The 23,660-nt window shown below is 38.0% G+C and overlaps 1 protein-coding gene across 16 annotated transcripts in view; it reads left to right on the plus strand.

Moving 5' to 3' along the window:
* The window catches only part of foxp2 (forkhead box P2), an 808,606-nt gene that overhangs the window by 718,619 nt on the left and 66,327 nt on the right, over window positions 1-23,660 (plus strand). For all 16 annotated transcript variants that reach the window (XM_072551474.1, XM_072551463.1, XM_072551467.1 and 13 more), the window contains 2 exons: window positions 1,740-1,950; window positions 19,056-19,160. In XM_072551474.1, coding sequence (XP_072407575.1) covers window positions 1,740-1,950; window positions 19,056-19,160 — 316 coding nt within the window. The remainder of the gene's footprint in view (window positions 1-1,739; window positions 1,951-19,055; window positions 19,161-23,660) is intronic.

Below are 23,660 nucleotides of genomic sequence, written 5' to 3' on the forward strand. Positions count from 1 at the left end.
TTTGATAGTCCAACTGCATTCTGCGGTAACAATTCCATGCATTCCATCAGAAATTGATTCTCTTCTTACCCTGCTCCCTGATCCTAAACAATTCCCAATTAATCCACCCTTTTCCTCAGTTAACGGGCTGTTTTTTGGGATTTTTGTTTGTGGGCACACTCAGCTTCGAATGCATTTTATATGCCAAGCTCCATCTTTCTATTTGCTCTATATTTATGCCTTTTGTTAGTTTGTGGATGACTGAAATTTATTTTCCTCAACAGAGAAAAGGTCATCGTTGATACCCCTAACCATGAACAAAAGTATAGTTCCATCCTTCTTTCCAGCCGCAATCAAAAGCCCACCAAAATTAGGAGAGTTTGCCAAAAGCTTGATTTAAATTAAACTATTTTGTTACGGTACAAGCTGAGGGTGTCTATTTCATTAAATATTCCCTGGCTAAATACAGCATGACTTAGATACATCTTGCATTTATCCATCACCAACACTACTTACTTTTAAACCTGGTTTCACCACATCTCACCTGCCATTGAAATACTTACCAAACTTTTGCCACCTTTAAATTTGATTTCTCCAGTCTTTTTTTTACCCCTACATCCCATATTTGCCCCTCAAAAAGCTGGAACTAGTTCAAAACTCAGCCATAAATAGTATCATGGGATATTTCCCACTTGCCCTTTCTATTCTCGTTGTCACTCAAATGTGTTAGCTAATTCTTCCCTAATGCATTGCATTTCAAATCTTGTCCTCCTGTTAAAGTCATTCTAACATTTTGATCTTCCTCACATTTGTCACCAGCTATAGCCATAGCTTTAATTGACCAATCTAATGTGCTTCATCAGTTGTTTCTTGCTCACTCCTCTTTATTGTCTACACTGTTGGTTGCAGAGTTTTTAGTTACTCACTCTCAGCAGGTTGCTCTCTAAGCCAGCTGTACATGCTCTTTTCTTCCCCCACCTTCAAAAGATTTCTTAAACTCATGCCTCACCATCCCTGATTGTCTTGCCTGGTGTGAGCTTTCTTGAGGCAAGATGCTATTTAAGTGCATGATGTAGCTGTTTAAACTATGAAATATTTACTCTGCATTGCTGCATACCTGAGATGATGTTTCATCCCCTTGGTAATTAAGAATCTGTTGGCTACTGCCTTAAAAATATTTCAAAATTCTGCATTCACTGCCTTTTGAGGAAGGGAATTCCAAAGATACACAACCCTCTGGAAGATTTCTTTTCCCCATCTCTGTCTTAAATGAGCAACCCCTTATTTTTAAAGTACAATCTCCTAGTTCTAGATTCTCCTGAAGGAGGAAACATCCTTTCCACATCCACCCACTCAAGTCATGTCAGAATCTTATGATTCAATTTCAGATAAGGCTTTATAAAATCTGGGCATTGAGGGATGATGGCCTGGAATTGAATGTGAGACATAAACTTGGACTACTGTTGTGAACTCCATAAATCTCACACTTAAGTTATCAGAACACCATTGTGTAGGTTCATTGCCCTGGTGGAAAAATCCATTGGGTTTTTCTATAGTAACATGTGAGGAGCTTGTAGAGGTCATGATAAATGGTGTTGGCAAATAAAAGAACATAAAAATTCAATTGGATATTTGATCATTGTTAACAAGTAGGTGAACTGGTACCGTTTTAGCATGTAAAACAGATTAACTAATTCATCCAACCAGTACAATTCTTACCTATTCAGTTTTTTAGTAATACCTGTGCTATAATTTTTCAGGCTTAAGCCCTGCAGAGATTCAGCAGCTCTGGAAAGAAGTGACCGGGGTGCACAATATGGAAGACGGTGTTTTGAAGCATGGCGGGTTGGATCTCTCTACCAATAATTCTTCCTCTACTACCTCCACTACCATTTCCAAAGCATCGCCGCCAATAACTCATCATTCATTAATGAACGGACAGGCTTCAGTTGTCACAACAAGAAGAGATAGGTAAATATCTCAGATGGATTAAAGTACCCTTTGTGTATACAGAGACAATAGAGGAGGTAGGTGTTTAACTCCAAAGTGAGTGTATTTTAATGAAATGGGAGGTTATTATATTGCAAGTCTGATCCCTGAGCCTAAATCACAATCAACTCTCATCCAGTTTCCACAATAACAATATGGCTGCTTAGGTTTGGAGGTATACAAGGTATGCACTTGCAGGAAAACCCCAGCTTCAGGGTTTCCCATATGCCACTAGATCTTCCCTCAACAACTACTGGAAAATCTGAAAGTTAAAAATCCTCCCCCAATATATCTAAAATGTCAGCAATAACAAATAAAAGTAGTAAGCTGGTTAACTTACTACATTGCTTGGAGGCTAAAAATTCATGTATTGTAATGGTGATCAGGAATATTTCTGTGTGCAACTGCCTGATAGTCTGTCATAGTTGTAAGACAAACCTTACTTTCACATCACTCCTAAATTCCCTGTTTTTTATTACGACTGTCCAATGTTCCTACACCTGTTCCTCGTCTGTCTGTTTCTGTGTCTTCATAAAATCAACATTTTCAATAAAAATATGATCTTCAAAACCAAATTCCAATTCACCTCTCTTCCAATAGTATGATGCTTTTTGGATTAAATTATGTTTTTATTTCCTTCTACACAATGATTGTACAAAAACAGCTTAAATTCCATACTATGATCTTTAAAGGATAATGGAGCATTTGGATAAATGTTTTAATTTGTGCTTTCAAGCAAATCATTTCACCCTAGCTAGAAGTAATGTGGTTCTGCCCTACACCAACGCCCCCCCTCCCCAAACAGACTAAAAACAAAGATTTGTTTTTCTCTGTTTTGAGATGATTTAAATGTTTTCACATTAATGTATAAAATGTGTTCCAACACAGCTCCATGGATCTCTGCTAAAACAGCTGCTTTGTTTTTAGTAGAGTTCCATAAATTCTGGCATTTTTCTTTTTTTGTACAGAACATTTTTAAGATATTAACATTTGAAGAGAGCTTATAAAGATTACTTGTAACTTAGAAATTGGGAAACAGAGACTTTCTCCACGTTGGTGCAGGTAGTGATGTAGTGGTAACATCACTGGACTATTAACTTAGAACTTCAGACTAATGTTGTGTAGACACATGTTCAAATCTCACCAAGGTAGATGGTGAAATTTGAATAAAATAAAAATCTGGTCTAACCATGCAACCCATTGTTGATAGTCAAACACCATTTGGGTTCATGAATGTCCTTTATGAAAGGAATTCTGCCATCCTTACCGAGTCTGGCCTGCATATGTCTCCAACCCCGCAGAACTGTAGATTGCCTGGAGGTAATTAGGGATGGGTAACAAATGCTGGCTAAGCAGTGAAGCCCACGTCCCATGAACAAATATTAAAAAAAACAAACTGCTCTCATTGTTGGTAAATCAAAATGTTCTTTATAGATACTGATATAAAAGATTGTAAAAGCTAAAGATTCAATGGAGAACTGTGCTATTTAGAAATTTCTGTCCTGGGAATGTTCTTGGAAACACATTCATGAGGATTAAATGTGTGTTTTCTATTTCTCCCCTGTTGCCTAACCACTCTAGGCCCAGCACTATCCTGCTGTTGGAATGATTAGCTATATTTCCCAATCTGTGTTCACCTTAAGCTAGCCACTAGGAGGCATGCAGCAACAACTCGTCTCACTCTTCTGAATATTATCACCGGGCCTGTTTCATCTTTAAACAGCACAAATCAAACAACAATTATGCCCAAATGATTGTACCATCACTTTCCAAAATTATAAACATTGCATCATTTTTTGAGTATCCCACATCATTCTGAAGTCCTTTGTGATTATAAGCCCTGTAATCTGTGTGAAATGGCTTGCATATTTTAGAGCACCATGTGGACTATGCCTTTTATCTTATGTTTCCATTATTTTATTTTATAGTTCTATTACATGACAATTAGCTAAGACCAGCAACACATTTGTAGTCAAGCTAGTACATTGAACTAATTCTAGGATCATACCCATCACACCACCCAAATCAGTCCTATCCCATGCCATAATAGTCTTCCATTGTCACCAATCCCACACTGTTCCCTGCTTCTCATGCTATTTTCAACCAAATCGTTCCAATCTTGATACCAAACTTCTCAACAATTTCATCTTTCACATGCCATTTGCTCCCATTCCATCACAATGCCATATAATTGCAACCTTCCTATGTTAGTATCTCAAGCCAACCCTTCTCTCCCACGCAATCACAATCCCATGACATTCGATCTTTGCATTCCATCCTTGCTATGCTACGCCATCCCTACGGCTCCTCATTGATATTCCCAATCCTCCCACACTTGCATGGCATTCCTATCTCACTTCATTCTGTCTTTCACATGCTGCCCCTCTCATATCTTCCCATCCCACTATGTCATTCATCATCTTATGTCATCACCGTCTGCATGCATGCCATTTTCTACCTCAATTGTTTCTCCCCCATGCACCTCACCTCTCCCAATCATTCAGCCAGGGCAATTTCATTGCTGGCTACCCTTATCTTCTGGTGCTTCTTCTTTTCCAAATCCCCAAGCTCATGCCAAACTTTTTGGGTATTACTGATCAGGGTTTGTAAACTTTTTGCTTTTCCAAGGGATTGGTGCTGGATTTTCACAAGGAGTTTAATGGATTAGTGTGGTCTGTCTGGGGAAAGCCTGCCTTTAATAATGGAGACTATAGTTGCAGTTCACCAAGAGCTACAGCTTGATTTGGAGATAGAAAAAAGGCAGCAAAGAAGGGGGAAGCTCTGTGCAATGGGAGGATGGAGGTTTCAACAGAAAGCCTAACCCATCATGAGGAACATTGCTCCTCTCTCACATCAGGCAGAAACGGTGTACGAGGTGCTTGGTTTTATTAAGGAAATGACTAAATTGTTATGATTCAGGTGAATGGTAATAAAGAGTGAGATCTGGCTTGATGGACAATAGGGTTTTAACATAATATTTATTGTACAGAAGGATAATAAAACAGTATCGCACTATTTGGGGTGGCACAGTGGCTCAGTGGTTAGCATTGCTGCCTCACAGCACCAGGGTCCCAGGTTCGATTCCAGTCTTGGACGACTGTCTGTATGAAGTTTGCATATTCTCCCCATGTCTGTGTGGGTTTCCTCTGGGTGCTCTGGTTTCCTCCCACAGTCCAAAGATATGCAGGTTAGGTGAATTGGCCATGCTAAATTGCCATAGTACGAGGTGCATTAGTCAGAGGGAAATGGGTCTGGGTGGGTTACTCTTCAGAGGGTCTGTGTGAACTGGTTGGGCCAAAGGGCCTGTTTCCACACTGTAGGGAATCTAATCTATATAGAAACAATTGTCATAATATTATTACAAATATCAGAAATAAAGATTCAACCATTTTACTTTTAACAACAACCTGATGTACTCTTACCTCTGTGAAGGGTCACATTATCTCCACTTTAAAACTCTTTGTTCAGTTAGCATGACTGTAGTTGGTTTCTTTCCAGCGAAGTTCTACATTCACTTGATGCTATTCCTTTCAGTTAATGTCTCTTCCAGTGACCCTTAAATAAACTGCTAACACCAATCACTTATCATTTAGCATTTAGATTTTGTAAATTCATGTCTTCAATAGCTTTCTGCTCCTGACAGTTTGCTTCTAAATAACTCTTGGCTGTTCCTGTATTCCTGATTGCTTTGCAGACTTCAATTACCTTCGTTAAGGACCTTTTCTGTCGGAATAAGCCATACACAATTGCCTGTCCTTTAGGATAGTTCAGTGTTTTTGTGGTACTGGACTTCTGTCACCACGCACCAGCAGCTACTTTTTCCTTCTTCCTTTTTTCCCCCAAATGCTCTGAATTGTTCACCTCAAGGGTTTAACCACTTCATTAAAATGCATGTAAACAAAACAAAGACAGAAATTAAAAACAAATGTAGCTAAATATGGTTCTTCCAATTTAGAACACAAGTTTCCAAATAATGTATGTATATATATCATGTATCTTCATCACTAACCCAACCTGCCACCACACAGCAGGGAGAGGGCACCACTGCCAGTGACAGTTAAGGTTGTCATCGCTCTCAGTTTTTATCCCAATGATTTTATCAGCCAGGAGCATTCAACATTAGCAATATTTCAGAGTTCATCATCGTTGGTCCACCACAAAGAATTGTAGTGGTCTCCAGCTCTTTTTAAGCACAAGATCAGTTTTTGAATTTAAGTGCAACTGAGGATCCACTGCAAAGAAAATGTACACTAACCAATATTTTTGTGGTATATAAATCTAAAACGGAGTGTAATTATTCACTTTGTCTTCTACTCACCAAGTTTCAATGTGACACCTCTGACTGCACATGAGCTTTAAAATGCTAGTTGTATACTGTCCATCAAATGGATATCTATGAGGTGAGTGTAATACTTGGACTTGATTATCTTTTCATTATATCTTCATTTGGGAAAGCTTTGTCTCACAGAAGAATGTGGAGTTAAAGTAAGCTTTCACTGTAAAAGCGCATTGGAGTGGCTTTTTTTCCCTCTGTTTACAAGTCTTCAAAAATCAATGTGCCTTGATCTGACTTTCAGCTCAATATCATCTTGCGTAGTCAGTATCTCTATATTAACTTCATTGCTTTGTCAATCAAACACCTGTTGGAATTTGGTAGCCAACCCCGTCAATGTCTACCTGAAGGATTTGAGACAAACATGATAATTTGTTCCATCACATATAATTCCTGAAATCACCTGTTGTATTCCTCTGCTAACTTCCTCAAGTATGCACAGAAGTTTTCTGGATGGAATCATTTTCCAATGACTTTGTTATTATTTATATAGTGTTTTCTGCAGATTTAAAGTGTTGCAGCATTTTACTGGACCACTGACCAAGTTTTAAGTTGAATGTAGTCACAGCATTCACAGAGAAAGTCTCTGTTTTGCTCCCTGCAGTCCACAGCCCAGTACATTCAATTTTAATGTTATGTCTATAAGGAACCCAAATTTCAGCATCCACACATTGTCTGACAGCTCACTTCATTCCATGATTTAAGAAAAAAATGATGATTTCAGGTATCAGATTTAAAACTCCTTGCCAGGAGAGTGTGTAAGATTATGGATTATAGCATAGTTAGATGGTTCCTTTTGACTGGCACAGACTCGATGGGCTCAAGGGCCTTCATCTGTACTGTATGACTTTTTCTCAACTTTACCACCACCATGGGGTGGCACGGTGGCACAGTGGTTGGCATTGCTGCCTCACAGTACCAGGGTCCCAGGTTCAATTCCAGCCTCAGGAAACTGTGTGGAGTTTGCACATTCTCCCACGTCTGCGTGGGTTTCCTCCAGGTGCTCTGGGTTCCTCCCACAATCTAAAGATGTGCAGGCCAGGCCATGCTAAATCGCCCATAGTGTTGAGTGCATTAGTCAGAGAGAAAATGGGTCTGGATGGGTTTCTCTGCGGAGGGTCAGTGTGGACTGGTTGGGCCGAAGGGTCTGTTTCCACGCTGTAGGGAATCTAATCTAAATTAGTGTGGAGGATTAATTCATCACAGGAAGCATTGACCTTGTCAAGTAATTATTTACACAAGTGGTGGTAAAGGATTCTTGCTCAAATCAAGTTTACAATCTTAACTAACTTTCATTATATGAGAAAAGTCAATGACTGTAGTTATACTTCCGGATCCCTGCCCCTAGAACATCCAGAATTATGTGGCTACTTTCAAGATGTGAAGGCACAGAAAGTAACTTATGTGGTCACAGTTTATTCCCAGGGCCTCTGAAAGGCTGGTTTGCTCAGATATTGGCTATGGAGCACAACAGTGTTCCTTGTCATTTTCCTCCATTCTTCACAGACCCATAAGATAAACAGCTGAAGAATAAAACTTCAGGTATGCATAGAAGGGCTGAGGAGCAGGATTGGTGAGTTGCTGTTGCAAAGAGTCCACATAGGCACAATTGTCTGAATAGACTCCCATGTTTCTAGTACAGGAGTATACTGGCTTCACTCAATGGTCCCTAGTATAATTCTTATTTATTCATTTGTTTGCATTGCCATTGCAAACCTACTTCACCCTGCAATGATAATCCACTTGGACCAAGATGCAATAAGGCTGGCAAAGCCTGTTAAGTGCATGCACTTTTCTCCAGTAGCAGAAATCATGCAGCAGCAAGCTGTTCAGTGAGCATGCAACAAGGGAACACAGGCAAGAGGTAAGACCAGAGACACTGTGACCTACCTGTCAAATGTGTTCTGTACGTTAGAGACCACTGAATGAGATGCTGGCTGTTGGATGATGCCCACTCTACATCCAACTCATGACTCCCTTCTGCCAGTTGACATAATATGGACAACATACCGACAATGAGAGGTATGCAGAAAGTAGAAGCATTATGGAATAAGTTCAGCAGCATTTTGAAATATTAATTCCACTGCCCGGAGTACTGGGAGGCATTCTCTGCCTCATAGTACAGTTATCAAGAGAGCAGAACCATGGCCACCAGGTCCTTGGAGGAAGTGATGGAAGTAGGAGTTGAAAGAAGAAGATGGGAGAAATTACTGACCCTGGATGGATTGAATACTCAAATTCTAAGTCCCCGGAGATTCCTCTGGACATTATTGTTGCTCCATAATTCCCACTTTTCAATCTTTCCATCACAATCACAGCAAAACTCTTGACGTGAAAGTCACCAACTTGCCACAAAAACTTTGTCCAGCTACAAATTCAATAACGTGTACAAGACTTAGCTATTCACCTTGTGAATTCTCTGAGTGCCTGTCTCACTGGTGCCTTCACTAAGATGAGTTTACATTTCAGCAACAGACATCTGATGACCTCAATCTGATGTTTTGTTGCTTAGCTTCTGCTTGTGCTGCAGTGGAAGTTGAGAGACTATCTGCTCTGCTAGCACTGTGCATCATGGTTGGGACTGCAGGTGCTGTCATAACATTGACATCCACTTCTAAGCTGGAAAAGGTGGCCTCTGACTCTGCTTAAGATCCAGGCTAAGTTGGAATCAGACTCTTCTGTGGTCCCTGTCAGTCACAAGACTCAGTGGAAGACCTGTCAACACAGAAAGCATCTATTTGTGCATGCACCCCAAAATTCTCTTGTACAACATCCCATCCAAGTTCTCATTTTTATCCTTCACAGAAGAATTTGCCTGTAACCTCCACCTACTCTGAGCTAGAACACAGTGTATCATTTGTCTTGGCCTGGCTCCAGACTACCCATGTCTGGTAATCTACCAAATGCTGATCCTAACTCAATGCAACCCTCTAGGGTGTATGTAATGCCAATACCTGAGGTATGGCTATGACTGTCAGATCAAATGATGATGATGCTTTTGTTAGAGGTCTGCTGTTGCTCTTTGTTATGAAACTGGCAAAGCAGAACATGTTGAAAGAAGAAAAGCATAAGCAAAGATTATGATTAGGTGGAGTGGAGGGCAAGAGATCCGTGGTCATCTCATCTGCAGCTTCCACTAGATGGCAGATAACAGGATGAGAGTGAAATGGGATTTGAGAAGGACCATAAGATAGAAACATCCCAGCATCCTGAATGTTCTCAGTAAAGCTAATACAACAGCTTCAATCACAGCCAGTTCCATGATTACAACATCATCTCTCCCAATGTGTTCAGGAAATGTGGGCATGACTTTTTTAAATCAGTTCACTACTGTTCCTCAATATTATGTTCTACCTTGACTGGCTATAAAAGTGGAATGCCATCTCTTGCAGTGTGTTTGGGTGATTTCTTTGCCATAACTGAATACCTTCAAGTAGGTAGTAGGTTTGAAAGGCAGGTATGAGACTAGCAGCCATGGCAAGTGTGTGAAGGCAAGATAGAAGTACCTAGATGATCAGCATGAATCCTGATTACTGATGGTTGATTGACAAAACTATGTTACATCAAGCAGCTTGAGAGATAAGTCCTATTCTGATAGAATATACCCTTTAAACGTATTCACCGATGGTGACCACTCTTGTCAGGTCATTGAACTTTACCCCCTCAAGTCTTTGTGGCTGGACACTTTTGGTGTGACTCTTGATTTCCTTCTGGCCCCCTGTGGAAACATGGAACTGGATTTTTCCAGGGGGCTACTGAACTGCACCAACCAGCTCAAACGAAGCTCAAAAGCTCACAGTGTTCAGGAATCAGTTACTCATCACCTATATTTAAATAAATGGTCATATGTGATTTCCTCTGGAGAAAGCAATAAATTGCTGGAAGGTGAACTAGACCAAATTTCTTTCTACCCCACCTGCACAAAAGTGGCACAAGAGCAGGATGCAGATGAGGACTGGCCTTGTAGACTACTGGCACTATTCTTAATACACTTTCACCTCCAATCTCATTTTTGGTGGTATCTAAATGAAGAGCAGGATCACAAAGTGTATGCATTATTGCCTGTCGCAACAAGACCAGCTGCAGGGAAATCACGCTTCATAATGCCAGCATTCAATATTACACTCAATCCAGTTCTTTCCCTTGTGTGCAGACCTGCTTCTTGTTGGCTGGGGTTCTGGAATATTTTGAACTGTAAAGTGACATTCTTTGTAATATTATTCCAGTAAAGTGTAGCCTACAAAGAAGTATTGGTGAAGTCACACTCACAACAATTCTTTAGTCTGAATCACAAAGAAAAAATAATGAAGTCAAAAGCAAAAAGAAGTGTTTTGTATATTAAATGTTAGGTCATCTTAGATCAATAGTTGTCAAAACTGGGCTGACAGTTATGCATATAATCAGTTGTGTGTTGTCCAATACAGTAATTATATCAGCACCTTTTGAAATATAATGTATTTTCCATAGCAGAAAGGTAAATGCATTGAAGTTTAGCTTTGCGACCCTTTTCAAGGTCTCAGTTCTGTTTAGCTGCAAAGCTAGAGGCATGCTCATGAAGTACAAGCAGTTTTGACCAGGGTTGTTTAGGCTATTTAAGGATTGGAATGACAGACATCTAAAAGCTTTGCTGCAAATTAATCTCAACCTCCCCATTGTCAAAGTGTGATGTAACAATATTTAATCGTGGGTATCCAGCAATGACAGAATTGGTCCATTTTCATGTGATTTTAAGACTGTCCCTGTGTTGCAGTTTGGGCTTTTAAAATAACAATTTCTAGTTTGAAACATTTCTGAGAATTTCTACCACTAAATCATGTATCTTGGATACTAAATTCTGAGTCCGTCAGTTTTAGTTCTGAATTTAAACATGCAAATTGGAATTTATGTACATTGCCCATATTCATTTTTCAACTCATTGAACTTGTCAATATTTAAAATAATTTACCAAATGTAAGATTCTTTATTACATGTGTGTGTACATATTATATAAGTATATCCAGCTGTCTGAAGGCAAGCAGAGAGGCGAGGATACCAATAAGATAGCAAGGAAAGGTGGTGAATGTTTTTTTATTCCATTTGTTTACAGTGTGTGGGCATTGCTGCCTAGGCCAATATTTATTAACCATCTTTACTTGCCCTCACAAAAAGAAACAAACAAATTAGGAGTTGAACTAGGCCACTCAGCCATTGAGGCCGTTCTGCCATTCAATAAGAAAAGGACTGATCTGATTACTCCCATTTCAACCTGCCCCCATTAACCTTGCATCCACTTGCTTATTAAGAAGCTATCAATCTCTGCCATAAAGATGTTCACTTCTTCCACTGCCTTTTGAAGAAGAGGGTTCTAAAGACTCAAGACCCTCTGAGAAAAATAAAGTTTTCTTATCCCTGTCTTAAATGGATAATACTTTATTTTTAAACAGTGACACCAAATTCTAGATCTTCCATAAGTGGAAATATTCTTTCCACATCCATCATGTTAAGACCTGGTGGGTCTTATGTGTTTAAATCAAGTAATATCTCCTTCTTTTAAGCTCACATGGGCACAAGCTGAACCTCTCCAAGCTTTGCTCACAATGCAACCCTCCGTATTCTAGCCCTTAACCCAGTCATGTTTTTCTGAACTTCTACTAATGCACTTACATCTTTCCTTAAATAAGGAAACTGATACTTTACACAGTCCTCAAAATGTGGTTGCACCAGTGCCTTGTATAACTCAAGCATAATTTCTTTACAATGCTTATTGCAAAGTGAAATAAATATACCCACATTCTGTTGGTTTTCCTAATTACATGTTATATCAGCCTCAGAACCTTTTGTGCACTAGGACACATGTTTAAATAACATGCTTATTTTTTATCTTTCCTGCCAAAATGGACAATTTCACATTTTCCCATCTTATACTCCACTTCCTGGATCTTTGCCAATTAGTTGAACTTGTCTGTTCACTTTGTAATTTTCTTATGACCTATTGCCAACTTACTTTCCAACTACCTTTGTGCCATCAGCAAATTTAACAACCAAGACTTCAGCTTCTTCTAAGTCATTTACTTAAATTGTCAAATGTTCATCTCTATGACACATCTTGACAACCAGAAAATGATCTCACTGTTTTCTGTTAGCTAAACAATCTTGTATGTTATCCCCAACTCAGTTGAGTTTCACTTTCCATAATAATCTTTGATGAAGATAACCTTATAAAATGACTTCTAGAAATCCAAGTGCAGCACATCCATTGCTTGCTCTTTATCCACAGTACATGTTATTTCCTCAAAGAAGTAACAATAACTTGGTTAAATATGACTTTCCTTTCATAAAACCATGTTGACTTTGCCTAATTATCTTGAACTTTCTATGCTATGACAGTGGTGATGAGAACCACATTCTTGAACCACAATAGCCATCTAGGAGCACATACACTGCTGTCAGGAAGGGAGTTTCACGATTTTGACCCAGCTACAGTGCGGAAGTGGCAAGATGGTTTTGAGTCATGATGGTTTATGGCTTGGAGGTGACCTTGTATGTAGTGTTGTCCCTATGTACCTGTTACCCTATTCCTTCTAGGTGGTCGAGATTTGAAACATGCTGTTGAAGAAGCTAGGGTCTGTAATGCAGCTCATCTTGTAGATGGTACAGACTCCTGCCACTACGTAACCAGTGGTGAAGGCAGTGAATGTTTGAGTTGGTGGATAGATGCCAACCAAACTGTTGCTATTTCCTCGATGATGTTCAGTTTCTGGAATGTTCTTGGAAGTGCACTCATGCAGGAAAGTAGAGAATATTCCGTGACACATGGTGGACAGGCTTTGGGATGTCAGGATGTGAAGAACTCACTGCGGAATTTCCAGCTTCTTACCTATTATTTGTAAGCATGGCTTCTAAGTTCAATTTTACTTAATGATAACCCACTGGAAGTTGATAGTTGGGAATTCAGCAATGGAAATGCTGAATGACAAAAGGAGACGGCTACATTCTGTTTTGATGGCAATGGTCATTATCTGGCATTGGTGGCATGACTGTTAACTGGCACTTTTCACCACAAGCCTGAATGTCGTCCAGTTTTATTGTGTGTGGGCATAGATTACTTCAATAGAGGGATTGTGATTGTTGCTGAACATCGTGCGATCCATAATAAACATTCCCATTTCTGACATATGATGGAGGGAAGGTCATTAATAAAACAACTAAAGATATCTGGGCCAAATGTATCATTTGTTTTTCCTTTTGCCATGCCATTTTACTGGGGAACTGGCATCCTGCCCTTAGCCCAGTTGAGCCACTGTAGTGGTCAATTAAAGACATTTTCCCTCTTCCTCTGACTTTCAGCCAGCTATAGGAAGCCCTCCAATGCACATGAAATCCCTGTGTTTTTTTCAGGATGGGATGATTTTGGGCAATTTTCAGCCCACAAAGGGCCTCACGCCACAACGGTCATCCCCGACGCCCCCCCCCCCCCCAACAATTATATCATCAGTCTTTCTCCCTGTCATCTTATCAGGGCTGTATGCCTGGCCCTAGCCTTTCCTCAAACCCCACTTACTTGGTTGTGGGGCCACAGCAATGTGTGCTATTCCTCCAGTTGCCATCCCATCAATGGCCACCACTCCCAGTTACTCTCTCAGGCTACCAGCTGTCAAATTGACTTCAGCTGACAAGGTGCAATTTCAGGTTCCCCTGACTGTTGAGGTGAGATCACCCATCCTGCATTTGGACTGGTTTGTGTGAACACCACTGCCAGCATTAAAAGCAGTCCATTTGTATTGCTGACCATACCTCGACAACATTGAGATGGCACTGACATGCGAGGTGGCTTCAGACCAGGCTGGCAGGGTCTGGTGTTGTGGCCTCCTCTGCCAGTCTCAGGGAAGAAGACACTCTTCCTTTACATGACTTTTTCCACCAGGTCTTCCAGGTCTCTGTCAGAGAACTACAGCACCACCTTCTCCTTCTCAGACATGTTCAGGTTCAGTCCTTGAATGATAGTGGTAAGGAGGGCTCAGAGAAATACAAGGAATAAGGAATAAAAATATGATCCTGGCCTTGTCCCCTAATTTCTTTGACAGAGAAAGCATTTTCATTGATGTGACAACCCAATCATTCTAAAACACGATTGTACTTTTAAGAGCAGGCGATGGCCTTGTGGTATTATCACTGGATTGTTAATGTAGAAACCCAGGTAATGTTCTGGGGCCCAGGATTCAAATCTCAACATTGCAGATGGTGGAATTTGGATTCAATAAGAATCTATAATTAAGAGTCTAATGATGATCATGAATCCATTGTTGATTGTTGGAAAAAAAAACATCTAGTTCACTAATGTTCTTTAGGGAAGGAAACTGCATTCCTTACCTGGTCTGACCTACATGTGACTGCAGATCCACAGCACTGTGTTTGACTCTTAACTACCTTCTGGGCAATTAGGAATGGGCTATAAATGCTGGCCAAGCCAGTGCCAGCTCATGTTATGAATAAAAAGTGAAATGACAATTTTCTTTAGTTGAGCAGGCGTCTTAATATTTTGAATTCTTGATCTTGACTAGATGAAAACTGACTGTAAATGTCATGTTTCTGCCAGTTGAGGGTGATTTTCTGGTTGGGTAGCATCACAATTGTGAAGACTGGAAATTAATAGATATTGAAAGGGTGGCACGGTGGCTCGATGGTTAGCACTGCTGCTACACAGTTCCAGGGACCCAGGTTCGATTCCACCCTCGAGTGACTGTCTGTGTAGAGTTTGCACATTCTCCCTGTGTTTGTGTGGGTTTCCTCCAGGCGCTCCGGTTTCCCTCCAGAGATGTGCCACCATTTAGGTGAATTAGCCATGCTAAACTGCCTATAGTGTTCAGGGATGTGTTGGTTAGATGCATTAGTCATGGGAAATGTAGAGTAATAGGGTAGGGCAATAGGTCTAGGTTGGTTACTCTTTGTGTGTAGGCCTGCTGGGCCAAATGGCCTGTTTTCACACTGGAGGTTCTATGATGAATAAAAGGTAAAAATGTATTTTCTTTTTGAAAAGTGTAAATTGCTCAGTCCTTGGAGTATAGGAGTTGGGACATTATGTTGAGGCTGTACAGGACATTGGTGAGGCCTCTTTTGGAAGGCTGCATCTGGTCGCCCAGTTATAGGAAGGATATTATTAAACTGGAGAGGGTTTAGAAGGGAATTACCAGGATATTGCCGGGTATGGAAGGTTTGAGTTATAAAGAAAGGCTGGATAGGCTGGTACTTGGTGGGAGGTTGAAAGGGGACCCGATAGAAGTTGAGAAAGTAGGGGTATAGATAGAGTTGACGGTAGTTGTCTTTTCTCTAAGATGAGGAACATCAAGACTATGGGACACATTTTTAAGGTGAGAGGAGAGAAACTTAAAAAAGACATAAGAGGCAAATTCTTTACAGAGAGGGTAGTTCGCTTGTGGAATGAACTTCCTGAAAGTTCTGGATGCGGGTACAATTACAATATTTCAAAGACATTTGGATGGATATCAGAATAGGAAAGATTTGGAGAAATATGGACCAGGAGCAGGCAAGTGGGACTAGTTTAGTTTGACATGGACTGGTTGGACTGAAGGGTCTGATTCGTGCTCTCTGACTCTGTGACCAGCTAGGAAATGATTCACACAATACAAAAGTGAGAAACATAAAATTAAATGATCAGAACTCATCACATGGTTTCAACTCCACCTAAAAAAAAATTAACTTTACAGTCACAACAGATTTCTTCTGTAAAAAAATTGCGAAGCCTATCTGGTAGGTCAAATTTGGAAGAGCACATTCATTTATACTATAAAAAGCAGCTGAAAGTTTTATTGAACAGGATTTTCCATAATTGAATATTAGTATTAATAAAAACTGCATGTATTTTGCAAATTTGTCAACTATTATAGAAACAAAACTATTTAAATATCAGGATTAGCTTTATTTTTGTAACTTTCACCTGATCTAAAAATTAAAAATTAATTTTGGGTTTTAATCTTTTCTCATTCTGTCCTTTCTGTCTTCTCTCTGCATTTTTGTCATGCAAATGCTAATTTGTATCTTTTGAATCATCTTCTGTCTGTTCTCCTTTTTGAAAAACTCAAAAATATTCCCTCCCTTTTATTCAGTACCTGGTCTTCAAGAACTCTGTAAAGTCTTCCACCTCAGTTGTATGGATGCTAAAATTGAACTGACTACCATAGACATATATGATCCATACTGTGCAGATATCTATAAAGTTGTTGCCCATTCTATATCAGTTTTGCAAGCTATTCTTAATCTCTTCAATTTTCTATACAAGAGACTCTCCTGTCTGTAAATATTGCTAAAAGAAAACTCACCTATCAACCTATACCTGGTTAGCCAAATATTCCACCCCCATTTATGTTGAAGGAGAGACTCTAGAAAATGTTGAGCATTTCACATACCTTGGCAGCTAACTCTGTATTGATGAGTAAATCTGATAATAGATCGACTGTGTCAGCTCATCCTTTACAAACTACAGCTGTAAACTTTTGACAACAAAGACATCTGAAGGTCAGCAAATGTTCTCCTATATACAGCAGTTGGGTGTCAGCACTCGTACACTGCAGTGAGGCCTGGACTGTATATCAGCAACATGAGCATGGGACAAATTCCTTCAGTAATAATTTCTGGTGTATCCTCTAGATTCAATGGGAAGATCGTCTAACAAATACTAGTGCCCTTTTTGTCTCTGGCATTGCAAGAAATCAGGCAAAACGCCAGCAAAGCTCACATGATCGACTGGACTTTCTGTCTGGATAGCTGAAAAGTGTTTTTCCCAACAGTTCTGTTTTCTTAACTCTCAAATAATCATCATGCAGGGGAAAACAATGAAAATGTTTCAAAGACACTGTTGAATTTCTGCTTGAAGTGTCGTAACATTGAAATTAATGACTGGAAGGAGCTTGTTACCAGTTATTCAAAATGGCAGTGATGTGTCCATCAAACTGCATCATGCTTTTAGTGCAAACAAACACCTTAATGATGAGGCATGGCAGTGACAGCGAAGTAAAGGAAGTGAATTCCGCTGCTTCTTGCAACATCCTGTCTGAAGTGCTCAAAGATCCGTTGATCACAAATCAGTTTGTTAAATCACATGAAGACCCATGGCAGAATCCCTTGACTCTGTGCAGACAACATTCTCAAATTAAGGGATAGCCAATGCTGATTTTGGTTAATTTCTAGTTGCTACAGTGGTTGAGGAATCCACACTGGAAAAGCACCCATTAATTGGCTGAAGACTAACTGTAAACATCAGGTTTTCATCCAGTGAAAGTCAGGAATTCTAGATATTTAATATATGTTTGACTTTCTAAATTAATGGAGTGTTACTGATATTCAAGAAATCTGGTTTATATGCCCACAGTTTTGTCAGGTCCAAAGAACATAACTTGTTGCTGGATACAGAAAGAACTAAAGAAGACCTTTCAGTCTTTCAGAAAGCCACTGATTCTTATCCGGCCAATCCCTCCTTGGTTCTGCTACTTGCCCTCCAATAAACTATCTTTCCTTTTTACAATGATATAGGTGCAACTGGTACCCTTCATTTCTTTTTTAAAATGACCTACTCTTGTGTAAGAAATATAAATGCTTTAAAAAGTAAAGTGAGATTCCAACAAAAGTTCCTGTTTTGGAAATGTATGAAGTCCTGGGAAATAGCTTACCTTAATCCAGTGCTACCTGTTTATTCTGTGCACATACTTCAAATATCTGCTAAGCAAGAATTAGTATGTCACATAGCATTTCAGAAAGAATCCCATTCTTATTTTCTTACACTTCAGACCTGGGAGAAATCTTCCTTTTATAGCAGCACCGTTATGCACATTGGAAGATGTATGCACAAGTGAAGAAGCAAGTTGCAGGCAAGGTTTTATTTGAAAGAATAGCAAATATATGGAGTATTTTAAGAGGATTTTATTTTTGTGAAAAGCCTAGAATAAATATGAATCTCATGCAAATATATCTAATATTTCAGTTTGCAAATATTTAGATATGGTAGCAGTCTGTATTAATGAATTGATGCCATGTTCTTGTTACACAACACAATTGAATATTTAATCAAAATCATAATCACGACACTTGATTGTTTTGTAACACCAGTTCAGATTTACAATAATAAAGCAGGAGTTGAATATAATCATATTTCTACTGGTAAACATTTGCAAAAATAATTATTTTGCTACATTTGCCAATTCATGTATGTCATATGAAAAATTTATTGTGCAGTAACTAATGAAAATATGTTTTATGTACTGTTCAATTTATGGTTTTATACAGTAAACATGAAGGATTCATATACTAAATACAATTTCCATTGTATGGCATTTTGAAACCGCTGTGAATAGAGTGAACAGATAGTGAATACACAAATTACTTTATTGCTAGAGTTGAATCTTATGTAGAGTGAAGGTTAAAATTATTGTGTTTCTGCTGTGATGACTGTATTCAGCATTTTGATGTGAAATATCCTTCATCAGTGTCACCTGGCTAAATAATCAGGCAGTGTTTTGCAGTCATCCCATTTCCTTTCACTCTTTATTAACAGCCATCTTTGGCTCTCTTTCTTTCCTAATTGGAACATCATACAGCCTTGGCAGTTGTACTATTCAATAGAATGATTAATTTTTCCTGACTGTTCTGAGCTCAATTGACCTGTTTTGACCCGTTTGTCACTGATCGTAACCTGACAGGCGCTAGCAGCCTCCAACGATTATGGCTTTTGAGATTAATCTGACGCTGTTTTATCCTACTACAGCTCATCACATGAGGAAACTGGGGCCAGTCATCCTCTCTATGGTCATGGTGTGTGTAAATGGCCTGGATGTGAAAATATTTGTGAAGATTTTGGACAGTTTTTGAAGTAAGTTTATCATGCAAACAGCCATTAAGACAATTGTCCAATTGCTAACTATTGTTTATGTATAAAAATATTAAAAATATAAATGTAGGTGTACAGATTGCCTCTGTTTCAATTCAAATTGTTTCAAGTTTGCATTAATATGCCTGCACTACATAGAAAAATCTTCTTAAAATTGTTCATTTTCCAGGTATTTTTCCAAACACATATATTCAATAAAATTTATACTTTTTTTCTTGTAGGTTTTAGTCATTGAGTTTCCTCAGGATACAATTTGTGAAGAAAACAGTCTTTCTGTAAAATTTCATAACTTTCTCAACCCCGAGCTGCAAGATAATAGATCAAACTAAACCTGCCAGCAAACTTTAGTGATTGAAATGTATAATTGAAGGTACAAGTTTAAAACTGCCCACTGTTCTGAAAATGGACAGTATAATTAAAATCAATGTAAAATTACAACAGCTTAGGTGACAGAGTCCTCCTGGATGGTTCAATCTTGTTCCCTTCATCTGGTATAGGCTTTAGGCAGTTTGTATAGATGAGTAACTTCACAATTTGAGAATCCCTTGTTGTCATGGTGCAACTAACAGGGTGAATGAACTGTTCATGCTCCATCAACAATTTAGTTAATTAGCTCATTTGTAATTGCATTGCTTTGTTGCCAGGGTGTTAGCAGAAAGATGTGTTTACAGTACTGTAGATTACAGTGTCTTGAAAAACAGTTCAGTATCAAGAAATAAATGCCAGAAAAAGGAATTGATCCCAAAATATATTGCAAATATAATTGTCAAGGAATAAAAATGATGTTATGTGATCTTATCATCTTTTACTTAGCTATCATGACATTCTATTGCAAATGAGCTACTTAGAAATCTCTAACATTGTCACAATAGTAGACAGCATTCTGGAAGATTTGCAAAAATTGCTGGAAAAATCAGATATGAAAACAAACAAAGTAAAGAATTAAACCATATTATTTTGTTTGATTGTTATGATCTATTTTACATGAACTCAAAGATGTAGCCACAAATGCTTTGTGTATCAATTCCAGCTATTTTGACTCAGCAAGATAAGGGTTAAAATGTGATTTGGCTTTTTGAAAGTACAAGTAGGAAAAAATACTATAATAATAAATTAGCAGATATAGCAGATAATATAATCCAAATTTAATATATTTACAAGGTTGTTTGCATTATTAAAGCAGCATCAAAACTGTAATATATACAGTTATATATATCAGGCATCAATAGTCTAGATGATTGTGATCTGTGAATATTTAGCATTTTAAATAACCAAACCCATTTGTGCACTGCAGTTATGCTTTAGAAAAATGCTTTGTGGTATCCTCTGTGCATTTTGTTCTGTGTTAACAAATAGACTGTTTTACATAAAATCCAGAAATACTGTTGTACTAAAAACTGTTACTTTGATCTTCAGATGGTGACCCATTTCGAGCAGACATGTTGTAATGTTAACACTGATGCACAATATAGGTTATTGACAATTACATTTTTTCTTTGCAGCAGATTTAACTTTCTATTAAATGCTTCTTAGTTAAGAGACAAACTGTTTTCCAATCCATTAACTTTATAGTGAAAAACAGAATTAAGGGCTGCAGCTTCCCAAGCATGTTATATGTAACTCAGAATAGCAGTTAAGTCATTAAGGTGGTTGGGCCTTAGAGTATTCCTAATCTAAGCGTATATCCTCATAAAAGGAAAGAGAAAGCACACTACTGGTTTGCAATAGAGTTAATGCAAGTATACTGTACTACAATAAAAAATTAATAAAGCATGCTTGCCATTGGAATGAAAAACTATCCAGGCCAATGTTGTGGATTCAGATAGTTGACTGATGGAAATTTCTAAGGGAATCTTGTCTGGGTGCTGAAGTGGAACTTCTCTTAACTAAAAAGCAGTTTACAGTTTTTCGCTTAAAAGACAGTTACACTGAAGTATTTGGAAGGGGGATTACAGTAGAAAACTCTGTCGTGCTGTGTTTCTTTTCTGATAATGGAAAGGATTTTGGGTGAAGTGAAGAATAACATCTCAGGAATTGAATGTATTTTTATCTTTAAATTTCTGAGGTAGTGTATTTGCTGCCTAGTATAGTGACTGAATGTGCAGTACAAACTAAATCATTCATAAAGCTGGGGAATTTAGTTTTCATTTAGTATAATGATCTCGTTAAAGTCACTACACTCTTCATTAATATGTTTTTCTGTGTAAACGTTTAACAGCTTCGTAAGTATCATCAAAAGTACTCTGGATTAAGTAATTTTATTGAAATATTTCATTCAATATTTTGAATGTATTTTGTACTGATAAGACTTTTTGTGATAGAACTGTTCATTGCTGCATAAGTATATAATTATTAAGAGAAAGAAGGAACTTATGATAAGGTCGTGGTTGAGATTAAGCAAAGTATTTAGAAGAGAATCATACTAACAGTTCAGTAATAAACATTTGTGCATAATAAGTATTGCCAAAAGATTGCTGATACACATTCTTGATTCTCTGCAAGGAAAGGTGTTGACAGAAACTAACCGTTTTGCAGATCACTTAGTATAACGTCAGTAATTCATGATAACATTTAACAGTACATCTTCATTACTGACATATAAATGTCAGATGAGACTTGCTGTGAAATGACAAAACTTGGAAAATTTGATGTTTTGCTGTATTTTGCGTCCAAACTTAACCATTCCAATGATTGTTGAGTATTTTTGTGTAATGTAGTTATTTTCTATACAGAATCAGAAAGATATGGTCTAAAGCTTATCTATTAAATGAAGTTTCTCTTTTTTAACCTGTTTGTAGCTGACTAACAAAAATTGATGTGCAGTGTAAAGAATGCTGTGTTTTAATCTTATGAAGATAACACTTTTAGTATCAGAAGAATCCTTTTTATGCAAAAGAAGATGTATCCACGTAAACACCACTGTTCAAGGATAAATATTAAGAAATAAGTCTTTTCTTAGAAGACATTCAGGCTTAGAATGACATCATCATCATGCATTACTGACCAGAATCATATTTAAACCTTGTTGGTTATCTATAAACTAAATGTGAAATAAAAAGACTTTGAACTTACCTATTTGTGGTTAATTCAGACAGTGTACAATCTTTTATTCTGTTAACACTTAAATGCCAGGAAAATTCCATTAGCTGGCCATACTATTATAAAGTACAAGTATACATGGGCCAAAAGAGGAACAAATTGTGTTATAGTCAGAATTGTTCTAAAACGATTTATGAACTAATGCAGTTTATTTTGTTCCTAAATTTAACAGAAGTATTTGCGGAAAGTCAAACAACACTTATCGTATCAGTTATGTAAAATGTGATATGGAAGGTAACTGCTTGTACTTTGTGTTCTAAACATTGCAACCCACATAAACAGCGAAGCGTTGAATTTTATTTACAGAAGTTTCACAGCTGAAAATATTTACTTTGTAAGAGTGTGCACAATGAATCTATTAATGAAATTGTCTTGTTTGCTAGCTTTTGTGCACTTCTCAGATTCTAACCTAATGTGTTGCTCTGGCAGGTTTCCAACTGCTTTGAATTAAAATACATACTGTTAAAAAGAAAGTGCAGATTATACTGCTGATTTTGAGAGGTTCTGTTCGATTGGTGGTAGGTTTGAAATCAGCTGAAAATCAAAATGATTGGAATTAGAGAAATTGAATACATCCTTTATCTTACTCTGACCATATTTACAGCACACTCATGGGTCAGATATTGTCCACTATATTTGATGAAAGTGCCATATCAACATGATGGAGTTATACAAAGTTTGAACAGCAAATGCAAATAAATGTAGTTCTGTCATGTAAATAGCTGTAAATAGAATTGAAATTGCCTTTTAGAAAACACAACCAAACAATTGTGAAATTGTCATCCAGATGCAGTTTCTGGTGGGTTGTAGTGTTTGGAATATATTGCCCCCCATTTACTTTATATTGTAACTGGCATGACGTATATGTATTAAATGATTATGGTAATTTCTGTATTAATCAATCACAACTTCAACTATAGATTATGTTTATCAAGGCTAATTTATGATTGTAAATGGCAGTCATGGAAAAAAAATCAAATTACATGGATTTGTGTTTTTTTGCTACTTGTTTCAGTTCACAACAACTGTTTAAATTAATAATGATTGTAAGTTAGGATTCTAAACATATTCAAGTTTCACACTTAAGCATCAGGTCTGACTGAATCCAACATCTAACAAATAGCTTTCACACCCCTTTACTGAATGGCAGACAACCACATCATTTATTCCATTTTGAAAACAAAAATCAATATACCTATAAAGTGACCCATAAATTAGAGCTGGCTCATAGAATATTTGTACAGTGCTGGTTTTTTGAAGGCACCCTTTGCATTTTTCCTTCACCTCTGTATTTGAACTAGAGTCACTGTAAGAGGCTCATTAGGGGACATTAGGGACTGGAGCTAACCAGAATTCCAGAGCCTGCTTTCCTCTTATTAATGC

This window comes from Chiloscyllium punctatum, chromosome 32, assembly GCF_047496795.1.
Source record: "Chiloscyllium punctatum isolate Juve2018m chromosome 32, sChiPun1.3, whole genome shotgun sequence".
NCBI classification, from domain to species: Eukaryota; Metazoa; Chordata; class Chondrichthyes; order Orectolobiformes; family Hemiscylliidae; genus Chiloscyllium; species Chiloscyllium punctatum.